Source organism: Molothrus ater, chromosome 22, assembly GCF_012460135.2.
Source record: "Molothrus ater isolate BHLD 08-10-18 breed brown headed cowbird chromosome 22, BPBGC_Mater_1.1, whole genome shotgun sequence".
NCBI classification, from domain to species: domain Eukaryota; kingdom Metazoa; phylum Chordata; class Aves; order Passeriformes; family Icteridae; genus Molothrus; species Molothrus ater.
The window spans coordinates 510,617-523,697 of record NC_050499.2 but is presented as its reverse complement, the minus strand read 5'-3'; the positions used below and the strand labels follow the sequence as shown (position 1 = coordinate 523,697).

The following is a 13,081-nucleotide window of genomic DNA, read 5'->3' as shown; positions in this document are numbered from 1 at the left end:
TGATCAGGACTGGTTTTTTAGGCTGGATGCGCTGTGCTGGCCAGGATGCTCACCTCCAGTGGTAGCCCAGTGCCTGTGGATAGAGAGCCTGAACTGGACACATGTCTGAAGAATTTACAGCGTTTACATGTGGTTTCAAGGCTGTCTAAGGAACTGGGAAGGTTTTAAGAGTGGCTGAGCTCTAGGAAGGAATAAGAATAAAGAATAAAGAATAAGGTGGAGATGACATCAGGTTTTGATGTGTCTTCTCAGGAAATGACTCTTCAGAACCACTTGGAAATGAGGCGTTCTGCATAACCCCAGATCAGGGAGGGTCTTTTCTACAATAAATGCTCCCAGAGAAGTTATTTGTTTCCTTAGAGTAAGATCCACCCCCCTACACACCCATGATTTTGTTCTGCAAATATTTGAAGGTGCAAATTTCCTGGTAGCCAAGAAACACCAACATGACTCAGCAGAGCTTTGGGTGGGAACAAGCTCCCATTTCAAAATCAAGTTTAACTAAAAGTTTTGTTTTTAGCTAAATTCAGTAGTTTTGTTTTTAGCTAAATTCATTAGTCTTATGTAACAGCTACAGCAACTTCATAACTCCTGACTAAGACTTTTCCATGGCATTTTTTTGGGTCTCATTGGCATTTTTGGACATCTCTTGGGGTTTTTTCATGAACTTGTAGCAACTTGAACCACTTGTAGCAATAATTTTTCATTTTTCCCAGGCCCTCCATCTCAACAGTTGTTTTCCTTCCTTTTATTCCTCAGCCTCAGTTTTGGGGGTAGTTTTCCGGGTAAATCTGGTAAATTTCTGGTAAATCCTTCTATGTGCCTGGAGCAGGGTGTAAACCCCTCAATCAATTCTGATTTATTCCAGGGTTTGTGGGATGCAAAACATCATCAGGCTCCTGGGACATTTGTGAAACAATTTAATGAAGAGATAAAAAATACCCGCAGCTTGGCTTTTGCCTCTAAAAAATTTAAATTCTCCCACCTGAAAAACACAGAGGGTTTGGGCATCCAACCCCATCACTGATAAAGGAGAGGATGACTGTGGGATGCTTCCTCCCTTCCAGCAGCACTTAGCTCTCTGAGTGGTGAGAGAGATGGATTAATTGATTATTATTTATTATTTAAGAACTCATCTGTTTAAACAACACTGTGGGACAAGGAGAGGGAATAGATTTTATGTCAATGAATCAAAATAGTAATATAATAATAAAAGAAAAAGACAGGGTTGGCAGACAGCTCTTCTATACCTCAAGTAATTTATAAATCAGGGTGGATATATTTAAAAAATTAAAATCCAGCTTTCTTACTACAAATTCCCTGTGGCAGGTGTAGTTGCTCTCAGTGCTGTAAGTAGCTACACTGCTCCCTAAAAGTGAGTAAAACCCAGGGCTGGAGCACAGAAGGGCCCTGTCAGAGCTTCCTTTACAAATAGCCATAATAACACTTCTCTCCCTCCCAAGGGTGTCATGAGGGTTAATTATTTAACATTTGTAAAGCACTTGCAGGACTGGAGATGAAAGTGGAAAGTATTATTAAGGATAAACTCAGCTTTATAGGAGGCTTGGTCAGAAAATTGCATTTGGAGTTGAAATATGGGTTAGGAGTGGGTATCCAGGAGGGGCATCCATCAAACCTGGGAAGCATGGAAAATGGAAAATGAAGTGCTTTGAAGGAGTTAATCCAGTTAATAATTAATGCAGTGTTTTAGGGATGAGGGGTGCAGGCACCTGGGAGTGGTGGGGGGGGGGGGGGGGGGGTAATGCCCCACACAGCTCCCCTGTATCCCATCCTGCATGAGGTGGGTAATGGGGAACTCTGACTGAAGGAAATTTCATCATTGTACAAAATCTGAGAAAATTAAGATCTGGAGAAGAAAGGCCTTGAGACAGCCAGAATGCAGCAAATCATGGATTACCTTTGTGGGAGAAAACTGCAAATTAAAGCACCTGGTGTGCCCAGGAGTGGGGGATCTCTGTGTCCAGGGTCACCTTTCCCTCCCAGCTGGGGTTTGGGAGGCAGGGAGGAGGCAGGTGAGGCGGGTGCCACAGGCAGGGGAGGAGCACAGATCACCTGGGAGCAGGTGCAGCACCAGGATCACCAGGGCAGGTAAGGCTCTGTTGGCAAGGGCTGGCACGGGGAGGGGGGAGGTCACCCCACACTGTGGGATGGGAAGGGATCCCCTGGATCCCCTGCCTGCCCTTTATGGACCCTTTAATTCGGCATCCAAACTCCATGGGGAGGAAAGAGAGGGGTCAGGGTGGGTGAACCACTGCTTCCCTTAGGAAAGTAAATTTGGGAGGGATTGAAGTGTTCTCAGCCCACCGGGGAATTGCCCTGCCCTGAGGTCCCCGTGGAGGGGCTCATAGGGGACTGGCTGCTGTCCCTGCTGGGCTGGGAGGCGATGGGACAGCCCAGCAAACCTGCAGCAACTTTTTCCAAGGAGGAAGTTGAAAAATAAACATGATACGTGAGGCCCCAAAGCAGGCAGAGGTGAGAGCAGGGCAGCCTGGGGCCAGCAGGGCCCCAAAACCCCCTCGCCACTCTGCAAGGAGCCCTTGCTGGCTCCCTGCTCCACTCCCAGCCAAATTAAATGCAAAGCCTCTGCCTCACAGCCAAACTGCTGCTGTGTGCACTGAACCAAAAACTCCCCCCTCATTCCCTCCCCACCAAAAACTCCTCTACCCACAGCAATGCCCAGAAAAGTCACTTCCAGTGCCTAAAACCTCACATTTTGGATTTGTAGAGTTCCAGAATGGTTTGGGTTGGAAGGGATTGTAAAGCTCATCTCATGCCTTCTCCCTTGCTATGGGCAGGGCCACCTTTGCTGGAGGGAAAGTTTTTTCCTTCCTTTTTCCATTCTTCCTACCAGCTTATAATTAAAAAATTACCAACCCTTCACCTTGGCAGGACAGGGTGTGACAGCCGAGGCTCAAGGTGCTTGTGGAGGGGGATGTTGGGGACCACAGCTCTGGGGTAGCCACAGACAAACTGTGGTACTTAGCAGGCTTAGGGTTATGTGTTTTATGGGTATTTTGGGTATATATTGCAATGGAAATGGTTTTAATCCTTTGTTTTGGATATTTTTCCTTGAGGGATGTTGAAGACACACAATGCTTAACACAGTGCTTAAAAGTGTCACATTCTGGGGCAATTGGAACAATTTGAGGACAAATATTCATCTCCTCTTTGGAAAATGCCCAGAGAAGTTGTGGAGTCCTGCAAAATTGTGGTTCTCCCACCCCTGGCAGAGTTCAAGGCCAGGTTGGATGGAACTTGGAGCAACCTCGGCTAGTAGAAAGTCCCCCTGACCATTGCAGGGGATGGAACTGTATTATCTTGAAACTCCCCCCAGCCTAAACTGTTCTGTGATTCTAGGATTCTATAAATACTGATTTTTGTCACACTTTTGATGGTGATAATGCTGGGTTTGAGCTTATTTTGGCTTGGTACCTGTGAGGGGTTATTGGAGTCAGGGCTGCCCCATCACACATCATGGAGCAAGGGAGGCAGTTCAGGGCACAGATGGCATCCACTCCTTTAGAAAGCATTTTAATATCTTTACTATCACGTAGAGGCAAAGAAAAATGGCTTTGGAGATGGTAAAGTGCATTTCCCCCAACAGGTAATTTTTAAAGTCAGACCTCACTGTCTTAAAATCACAAATAAACAAATGCAGGTCACAAAGGAATGACAGTGCCTGTTCTGAGCCTCTGTAATTAGGCCTTGACTAATTTATTTTATTTCTCAACTTTCTTTGCTGGGATGTAGCTTCTTGCTGCTTCCCTGATGATGGGGCTCAGAGCAAGGATAGGGGTGGAGAATCCAAACCAGGGACTTATGAAACAGGAGACAAATGGAGGCAGCATAAGGAAGAGGAAGCAGAGAGCTGTATAACCTCTCCATCATCAGTTTTTGTATCTCCCTCCCTCAGCGTCTCTTTCCAGGTGGATCCATTATGTCTATTAAATAGACCTCTAGTCTAACATCCTGAATTTAAAGCTTTCATCCCTGTTTGAACTTTCATGTTGAACTTTCTCATTTCAGGAGGATGGATTATCTCAGTTTATGTTCTCTGTCTGCAGCCACTGCATAAGCCACTGCATAAGCCACTGCATAAGCCACTGCAGTACCTGATGGTCCTTCAGATACTTCCTGGCAATTGAGCCTAATAGTGTCCAATGATGATGATGATTTTTTAACCTAAGTCCAAACGCCTTAAGGATCCTTTAGAGGCAGAAATGTTGCTTTCCTGCTTTTCCAGCAGCAGCTGAGCTTACCAGTATGAGGAAGATGATTGTTCAGTGTCACTGTTAACACTCCCTGGTGAGGACAGAGACAGAGGGAAAAGAGAGCCTGACGATAATGAGATTAAATGGGTCAGAGAGGGGTTTTAGCCGGACATTAATGCATTAGAGATCCAGCTCCTGTGGGAGCTAATGGAAGTGCTGCTATGATTATAAGTGCCTCTGCAGACAAATAAGACAGTGCTTGTAATGAGTGAGGCAGCACAGGGTACAGGAGAGCTTATCACAGTCAGTGATGCCTCTCCTGATACCTTTCGGGTGTCTCCTGCCATCTCTCTGTCCTCAGAGGCAGAGATAGCTCACTCCTGGGTCAGAGATAGCTCGCTCACTGCCATCCCCATTAGGTTTGGGCAGTGGGTATGTTGTATTCAGGGAGACACACAGAGGACATGCAGGATAGGGAAGGGTCTGACTGAGGATGGTTTTGTGAGCACAGCACCTCAGCTGCTGTCAGTCTGTAGGTCTGGATTTGATGCACTCCTGCAGCTGCAGATTCAACACAAGAGCCCCTCTGGAAGGCTGGAACTAGCTTTATTATTTCCAGATACACATCTCAGTGGCATTCCTCACCTCAGGGTGGTTTTTCCACAAGTCAAGACATTTCTCCTCTTCCCTGAGTCAGCCTTTCCCTGGGGACCATCCCTGTCACCCACAGATGCTCTGACAGCCAAGCACAGGTACAGTGAGCAAACCAGCTCTGGTGTGTTCAAACTGCCTGATTCACACAGGTTGAAGGGCAAAGTTAATTGTAGGGGTGATGGCTGTCAGCTCTGCCCACTGGTGAACTTTAGACTGTGATTTCCTAGCTGGGGAAAATGGAAATGATGCCTTGACTGAGACATTATCAATGGACTAAAAAAAATATCAAAAAAACCAAACCAAACCAAAGCAAAAAAAAATCCCTCATGAAACCGAATGAGATATTTGGAATAGTAAAATGGCCCAGGTTGTGACTAAAAAGAGAGCTTGTGGCTACCAGAGTAGTGTGAGAAGAAGGAGGTGAAAGCCTAATCGGGTTCTCAGACTCCTTACCATCCACCAGATGCCTCTCCTGGTGGTTGGGTGCATTAGCTATAAACCAAGAAAAACCAGCTCCTCTGGGATGTGATAAGAGCAGATGAAACAGTAAATCATTAAGCAGACACAGTGCAGGGCACCATAATAAGCAGGGGGCAAAGAGCACGAATGACAAGCCAGCAAGGACACGGGGGTGTTGCAAAACATGGCTGGCTGATGAGGGAAGGGACAAAGTCACATTCAGCAGGGATGCCCTGGTATGGTGGCTGTGGCCACAAACACCAGCAACCACTGGACCTCCAGCTTGTTCTTTTCCCTGCTGATTGTAAGCATGTCTCACTTCCTTTGGAGATACAGGGATAAACAAGAGCTGTTTGCCTCAGGGCACAACATAACTGTGGTTGGTTTTTCCCCTGTGCTTACCCATTGCATGTTTTCCAGAGGAGGAAGAGAAGCAGGAGAAATAGTTTTGTGGGTCACGTGTCCCAGCTGAGCCATGTGCTCCCTGCTATAAGGCAGGAATGGAGACCAGCAACCACAAAAGAGTCCCCATGACCCCCTGAGCTCAGCCCAGATCACATAAACACTGTAAGGTGGCTGTGCATACCCCACTTAGCTGATCTTTTAATTGTGATTGATTGGTGTATCCTTCAGGTCATCTCAGTTTGACTGCATTGATCTCAGCTGGAAAACCATCAGGCCCCACATTATATCAGCCTTTAATATGTAACTGCAAGAGCTACATCAGTTAAATATTTGAGTATATATTGCTATGGTCATGTTATAACTGTAGCATTAATACAGCAGGATATGGTAGCAATCCTTCTTGTTGTGGTATTCTGGGATGGGTTTGGTTCTGCTTCCAGGTATCACCCCGTTATTTCACCATCCCTCCTTGTTACTGACCTAAATTTCCCCTCTTTCATTTTAAACCCATTACCCCCATTTCATGTATATGATGAGATTCTCTACTTACCCAGAAAATACAGATTTTTTCAGCCCTCTCCATGCCTTGGGAATGCTGCTCCCTTAATCACAGGGAAACAGTTGGATGCTCCCATTTCCCAATCGCCCCTTTCAAAGGACTGCAGAAATGATTGTATTAACCCACTGGACTGTGCTAGCCCTGCTGGTAAACAGCATCTTGGTTTGATTTTCTGTTTAATTACCCAATGCACCCTTTGTCAATAAATTTTTCCTTTCAAGTAATGAAATAAGGCAGAACCCTGCAGTGCTAATAGTGACCTGCAAAGCTGCCAGCTCATACCATGCTCTTTCCATGCACAGCTTTTCCATTCTTGGATTAAATCCCCCCTAAATTCATCTTCATGAACCCACTGGGATAGCTCAGAGGTGCTTGGTGAAGACAGGATGGAAACCAGCCTGGTGGCACTGCAGGAACATCAGCCCCATGTGCTGCCCTGTGTGGCTGCATCTACCAGGGTGATGGTTGCACATGGAGCTAATATTTGCTTTGCTCAACCTGTTGGATTAGCTGTTTGGTTAAACCAGCTTGGATCAGGCAGATTGGTTGCAGGGATTTAGGAGATTAGTTTTAACCCTGTGGATTTTCCTGCATGGGGACAAACTCCTCTGGGAGATGGTATCTGCACCAGGCATGGACTTCCAGAGATGAAACAAGGTGTCCCTGGGAGAAACCAACCTGAAATCAGATAGTAATAAAGCCAAAGAAACAACTCCCTTTCTCCAAGGCTGACAGCAACAACTCATGTTTTACCCCACACACAAATTATCCCTTGTGCAACAGCAGAATAAAAATAGTTTTGGTTTATATTTTCAGCAAGTGGGGACTGAAGCCCAAAATGCTGCTGGGGAAGGCAGTTTCAGGATAACCAGGATGTCTGGGATGGGGAGGTCAGATCTAGCTCCAAACCATGCAACATCTGCTATGTGGAGGAAGAGCATCCACTCCACAAGGGAGACAGTTTCTGCCCACGGTTAAGTGTGGATTGTTACAGAGAAGCTACTAAACAGAGAAGGAAGTCCTGGGCACCAGCAACACAGCCTTGTTATCAATTAAAACATTCCTAATTGCCCAGTCTGACACTACCTCACACCAAGGCAGCCCTCAAACATGTGGTTGAGCCCACATGAAAGAGCTGATCATTTCTCAACCTAATTGAGCAAAGCACAAACAGGAGCTGGCTGGGTTTAATTGCTGTAATTCTCCCAGGAAATGGGTCCCCCAACATCCTGCAAACCATGTGTGTGCGCACTCTGGCACAGAGGCTCCAGCAGCTTGGTGCAAGTCCTGGTTTAGGGATGCTCAGGAGAGGGAAGAAGGAGTGTGAGAAGGTCAGGATGCAGGGAGCAACTTGATTTGTTTGCCCAAACCCACAATGTTTTGTTTCCAGCAGCTTTTGGGGTATTTTTGAAGGTATATTTTTAACAAAGTGCTTTGGTTTGTGGAATAGATGCACAGGATTTTTTCATCTCTTCCATGGCCTGAAATAATTCCAGAGATTTAAAAAATTTTGGACTTAGCACACCACTTCTGTGGCTGTTCATGAAGTTAAAGAAAAACTCTGCTGTTTACTCCTAGACATTCCTGTTTTCCCTATGTATTATTTCTCCTACCTGGTCCTGAAAAGCCCTGGTCAGCAGCAGATCCTTACGTTAATACTTTCAGAAGAGCAAGAAAAGCAGGACCTACTGCTGAGAGAGATCCTTGGAATTAAAGGTTCCGGCTGGGATGTGTCAGATATTGCAGAACATTTGGGGCTTTTTTGAAACAACTGTGGCTTTTTTTGACCTTTCCTAATCTTGGGGCAAGGACCTCAGAGAGGTCCCAGGGGTTCCCTGTGCTCCTTCCTATTCCCATGTGGTTAGTCAAGCCTACTCCAGTCCTCCCTGAAAGGGAAATCCTATTTTTTTCCCAGTGTTATGCCAAATAACTTGTGTAAATTGAATAATTACATTGTTTTTCTTTGCCTTGTAGTCAGAAGAGGTTGGCAGGATGGCAAATTTTAAGGGTCATGCACTTCCAGGCAGCTTCTTCCTGCTCTTTGGACTCTGGTGGTCTGTGAAATACCCACTGCAGTATCTCAGCCAGAAGGTAAATAAAAAATCCCACAGGGCTTACTGTTTCCAGCGTGTGGATGCCATTGAAGGGGGAATCAAAATCTTCTTTTCTCTAACAGGTAAGGGTTATATTTCACTTGCTATGTCAGTATTCACCTAGCCTGCACCGTTGACTGTACAGGAGCCCTGACTCCATAGAAACTGGTCCAGATGTGGAAGGATCAGAGAGTTTCTAAGGCTGGAAAAAACTTCTTAGATCATTAAGTCCAACCACTAACCACTGCCACATCCACTATTAAACCATGAACTATTAAACCTGAGCACCCTCTTCACATATTTTTGAATACTTTCAAGTATTCAAGGTGATTCCAGCACTCTCCTGGGCAGCCTGGATGCATCCTTGACATCCATCTTGACGTGATCTTTGGTATAGTTTGATGTGGAAAAGCAATTCTCATACCGCTTCCCAAGGCTGAGCTGCCGTTAAACACAGGCCTGATTTTTCCATCCAGTCTTTTCTCCCTAATGCAAACTCACCAGTTCCTGCTTCAGAACCCCCAGCAGCAAGGAACAGTCTCGACCATTGCAAATGAACCCCCAGAAACTGCATGCTCTTGGTGTCTTGCAGGGATGCTGGCGGAGCAGTTTGTCCCCGATGGTCCCCACTTGTACCTGTATAGCGGGGAGAAGCACGACTGGGTGAAGCTGATGAACTGGCAGCACACCACCATGTACCTCTTCTACGGCCTCTCCGGGGTGGTAGATGTCTTCACCTTCATCTCCCAGGTGGTGCCGCAGGGTCTGGATCGCCTTATGTTGGCCATGGCCGTGTTCGTTGAAGGTTTGTAGAAGGTGGTGCTTAATTAGGGGAAGGATATTGGGCACCAAGTCAGAGAAGAGCTAAAATTTGCCTGACTGAGATATGGTTCCAGATGCCTCTGGAGATAGGACACATTGTAGGGGATGTATTATGGCAGGCTGGGATGGAATGAGATGAGAAATACAGTCATGGATAGGTTCTGGTCTGGTATTTCTGAAGCTACTGCAGTGCAAAGCAGCAGAATGAGGTTCCTTGTTATGATAAATGACTGGTGAACTCTGCATTCCTCTGACATCCACAGGCTGTTCCCCTGCCCCATGTTCCCCTGAGAGCCATTAATTGCACTGCAGGCATCATTAGCCTCATCTCCTTACATGGCACGTGGCAATTTGAACTGATTTATTTCAGCTTCAGCGCATCACAAATATCATTCTGTCCTCAAGCTGCCTTGCAAGTTGTCAGCTGTGATTCCAGACCCCTTTTGGATCATAGAATCATATAAAGACTTGGTTTGGAAGAACCTTAAGGATCATCTAGTTCCAACACTCTCCTATGGGAAAAGAAGGTCTTGGTTATATAGAATCCTCCTTAATGAAGGCACAGCTCCTGTTAATTTTCCTTTCCTGATCACAGCAGTTTTTGAGGCAGCAGCAGCAGGGGCAGCTCCACATGCACAGTTTGGCATGTATGACCAGGAAATCTATCATTTACAGCTCCCAAAAAATGATGAAATTTAGCAATAAGAGGGAAAGACAGAGCAGAAGCCTGGCTAGAAGGGAAGGGTCATCTGAAAAAGGGGACAGCTGTGAGAAGAAAACTACCCTGTCCTTGGTCATTGTATTGTTCAGATCCTCCTGCCCCTGGTTGCCCCCAGGATGCTGGGATGCCAGGAGGCCTAGGGGACGGTGCTATGTGGAGTCCCCTCTTTCCATGATGGCCTGTCTCAATTTGCCACCCAGGCAGGTGATTTACTCAGCTCGGTGGCCATGGCTGTTGTTGTTAATGCTGCTCCAAGCAGGGTTCGTGTTTTGGCAGGTTGTCTCTTCTATTACCACATCCTTCATCGCCCCATGTTGGATCAGCACATCCACTCCCTGCTGCTCATCACCATCTTTGCTGGGGCTGGAAGCATCCTGCTGGAGGTTTTCCTGCGTGACAACATTGTCCTGGAGATGTTCCGAGCCCACATCACCATTGTCCAGGGAACGTGGTTCTGGCAGGTCCGTTCTGCCTTCCCAGAGCAATGAAGCAAAGAGAAAAGAGGGGAACAAGTTATACATCACATATCAATCACACATCTCCCAAGGATTATTTTGCCAGGCTCACTTCATAAATAGCTCATAACCCAGAATGAAAATTTACTTATCACAGGTCATCTCTGATGGCTGCTCCTGCTGCAAGAGCTGTTTGTTTTGGCTTACTGCTTCTCCAGGGGGAAGAGAAAAAGCAAGTGAGCAACATTTTACAGTACCTAACAACCAAGTACTAATTGCTTAATGTGTCTAATGCTCCCTACAGCCCTCCCTCTGGTTTAGTGAAAAGATACAAACCCTGCCAGCAATAAAACAGAGTTAAAATACAGCCAGCTGCTTACTTTGGTAGGAGTTGGAAAAGCAAAGAAATCAGATGGAGATAATTGCTCTCAAAACTAAGCTATCAAAAAAACCCCCAAACAAATAAAAAAAGAAACAAAACCAAACCAACCAACCAACCAACCAACCAAAAATAAACAAAAAAAAAAAAAATCAGCCAAAATAACCACCCCAAAACCAAACCACTTTCCCTTCTCTTTTTCAAGGCTGTGCTTGCTCAAATCAGCCTTTGTTCAGAGGTAAGAAACTGGGCTGAGCTTGTAAAGTACAAAATCTGGAGTTTTTAAAGGATGGTTTGGAGTTTGGAATGTTGAGGGACAATTGTTCTGGATATTGAACAGAAAAAGAGGTATCTTGGGCACAGACTTACTTTGTGTGGCCTCTCATTACAAGGATGAACTTCACTCTCAGCAAAAATGTCTATCCTGGTCAGGGCTCAAGTTCCTCGGTCACCACATGAATAAAGGTAACTCTGTGAGGGTGATGAGGCTCTGGCACAGGTTATTTAAGGTCCCTTCCAACCCAAACAATTCTGGCATTCTGGGATTCTATAATTTTTTTCCCAATGTAGTTGTTCCACCTACTTCTTGTTCCACCCAGATCGGTGTTGTGCTGTTCCAGCCATGGGGAGGTCCTGTGTGGGATGAGAATGACCACAGCAACATCATGTTCCTCACGATGTGCTTCTTCTGGCACTGGGCAGCTGCTGTGGCCATCCTGGCTGTGAACTACAGCCTCGCTTACTGGTACAGCTGGGACAGGGGCTGGGACAGGGGCTGGGACAGGGGCTGGGACAGGTCTGGGGTAGGCAGGCAGGGTGGGATGTCTGTAGTGAGACAGATGTAACCCAGCCCTTCCTGCAGTACAAAATCACAGCTGAACAAGCAGTCCCAGACTACTGCAGGTTTTAGGGCACGCTATTTGTTGAGTGTACAGAATGCAAAATAGTGTCAGCAAGAGGCATGGGCAGTAAATGGGAAGTCAAACAACTGAGTCCCTAGAGGTGCTCCTGAAAGTCACACTGCTTATTTTCCTCTGCAATGAGTGCTGAGGTTAAACTTTAGTTTGACAGAGGCATCAAAGCATTACCAGGACCCCCTGACACTTCATCCTCTGCCTTGCAAGGACTTCAAAGTGGTTGAAGGTCACTGAATTCTTAGAGGTACAAAAACTAAGACATCACCAGCCCCCAGTTTGGCTTTTCCAAGGGGACGAGAAGATTATCTCACTTTAAGAGATGCTCTGAGGGATGCTGTGTAAGCTACAGAGGATACTTCAGTCCATGCCATCAAATAGACTTTATTCAGAACAAAAACCACTCAATCCCCCATCAATAGCAATTTAGGTTCTGGTGAGTGGCATTAGGTTGGAGTTTTTCTAATAATGATTTATTGCTCCTGTGCTGCAGCTGTCTCCAGAGGCTCCGGAGAGGCAGTGGAGAGCCCTACATCAGCCTGGGGGTCCGGCAGCACAAGTGTGACAGCAGCTCCCAGGCTCCCTTCTTGAATGGCTCTGATGAAGAGTGAAGAGGGTGCAAAACTCCTGCTCCAAATACATGAACAGTCCCTTTTTCGGAAGAAACAAATCAAATTAAATATTTTTGTTTTGGATGAGAGGTACCCCCATGGAGCTTCTGGGAGGAAAGCTGAGCACACAGGGGTGGCTGCCCTCCATCCATACCCAAATATCTCTGGCTCAGACATGGGCAGAGCTTGAAGTGATTTTTAGCAGCAAAACAAAGCATAGAAATTCAGCATGACAAGATTACTTCATCCTGTGGGCTCCCCTGTATGCTCCCATAGGGATGGAAGGCATCTTTTGGCCAGCTAACTTTTCCAAGAGCCTGAAGGCTTTGACCTACTGTGATTGAAGTCAGGGGAATATCCAGGCTGAGGTCATGCATCTCTGGAGCAAGGCATCACCCCAAGGAGGATGAGTAAGAGAGTGCTGAATGTGAGATTATGGCAATTTTTGCAACACCAGGGCTTGATTGCACACACTACAAATGTTATTACTGAAGCTTTGAACTAAAGAGGGATTTTGTTAATAATTTTCATGTTCACTTAAAGGCTAAGAGAGTAAATAAATGTGAAATAAAAATCCTCACTGAGCTGATATCCTTAAATTTAAGACTGATAAATTATAGAGTGTATAATAATAGCTTAGAAAAATCCATCTCTCAGACCTGCAAAGCCTAAAGGACTGTAAGATACATGGGCATGCAGCAGGGATTCATGAAATGTCCCAGTTTTCCACTGAAAATAAACCCCCTCAACTTGGAAAGCAAGATGATACAAGCACAT

General features: G+C 45.9%; 1 protein-coding gene across 1 annotated transcript; it reads left to right on the top strand.

The window, feature by feature from the left end:
- The first annotated feature begins 8,286 nt into the window (after nucleotides 1–8,286).
- Nucleotides 8,287–12,304, top strand: LOC118695758 (transmembrane protein 45B). The gene is made up of 5 exons (XM_036397523.2): nucleotides 8,287–8,485; nucleotides 8,995–9,207; nucleotides 10,222–10,406; nucleotides 11,379–11,524; nucleotides 12,187–12,304. Exons 1-5 carry the CDS (start codon nucleotides 8,302–8,304, stop codon nucleotides 12,302–12,304), a joined length of 846 nt encoding a protein of 281 aa, XP_036253416.1. The 5' UTR covers nucleotides 8,287–8,301.
- The last annotated feature ends 777 nt before the right edge of the window (nucleotides 12,305–13,081 follow it).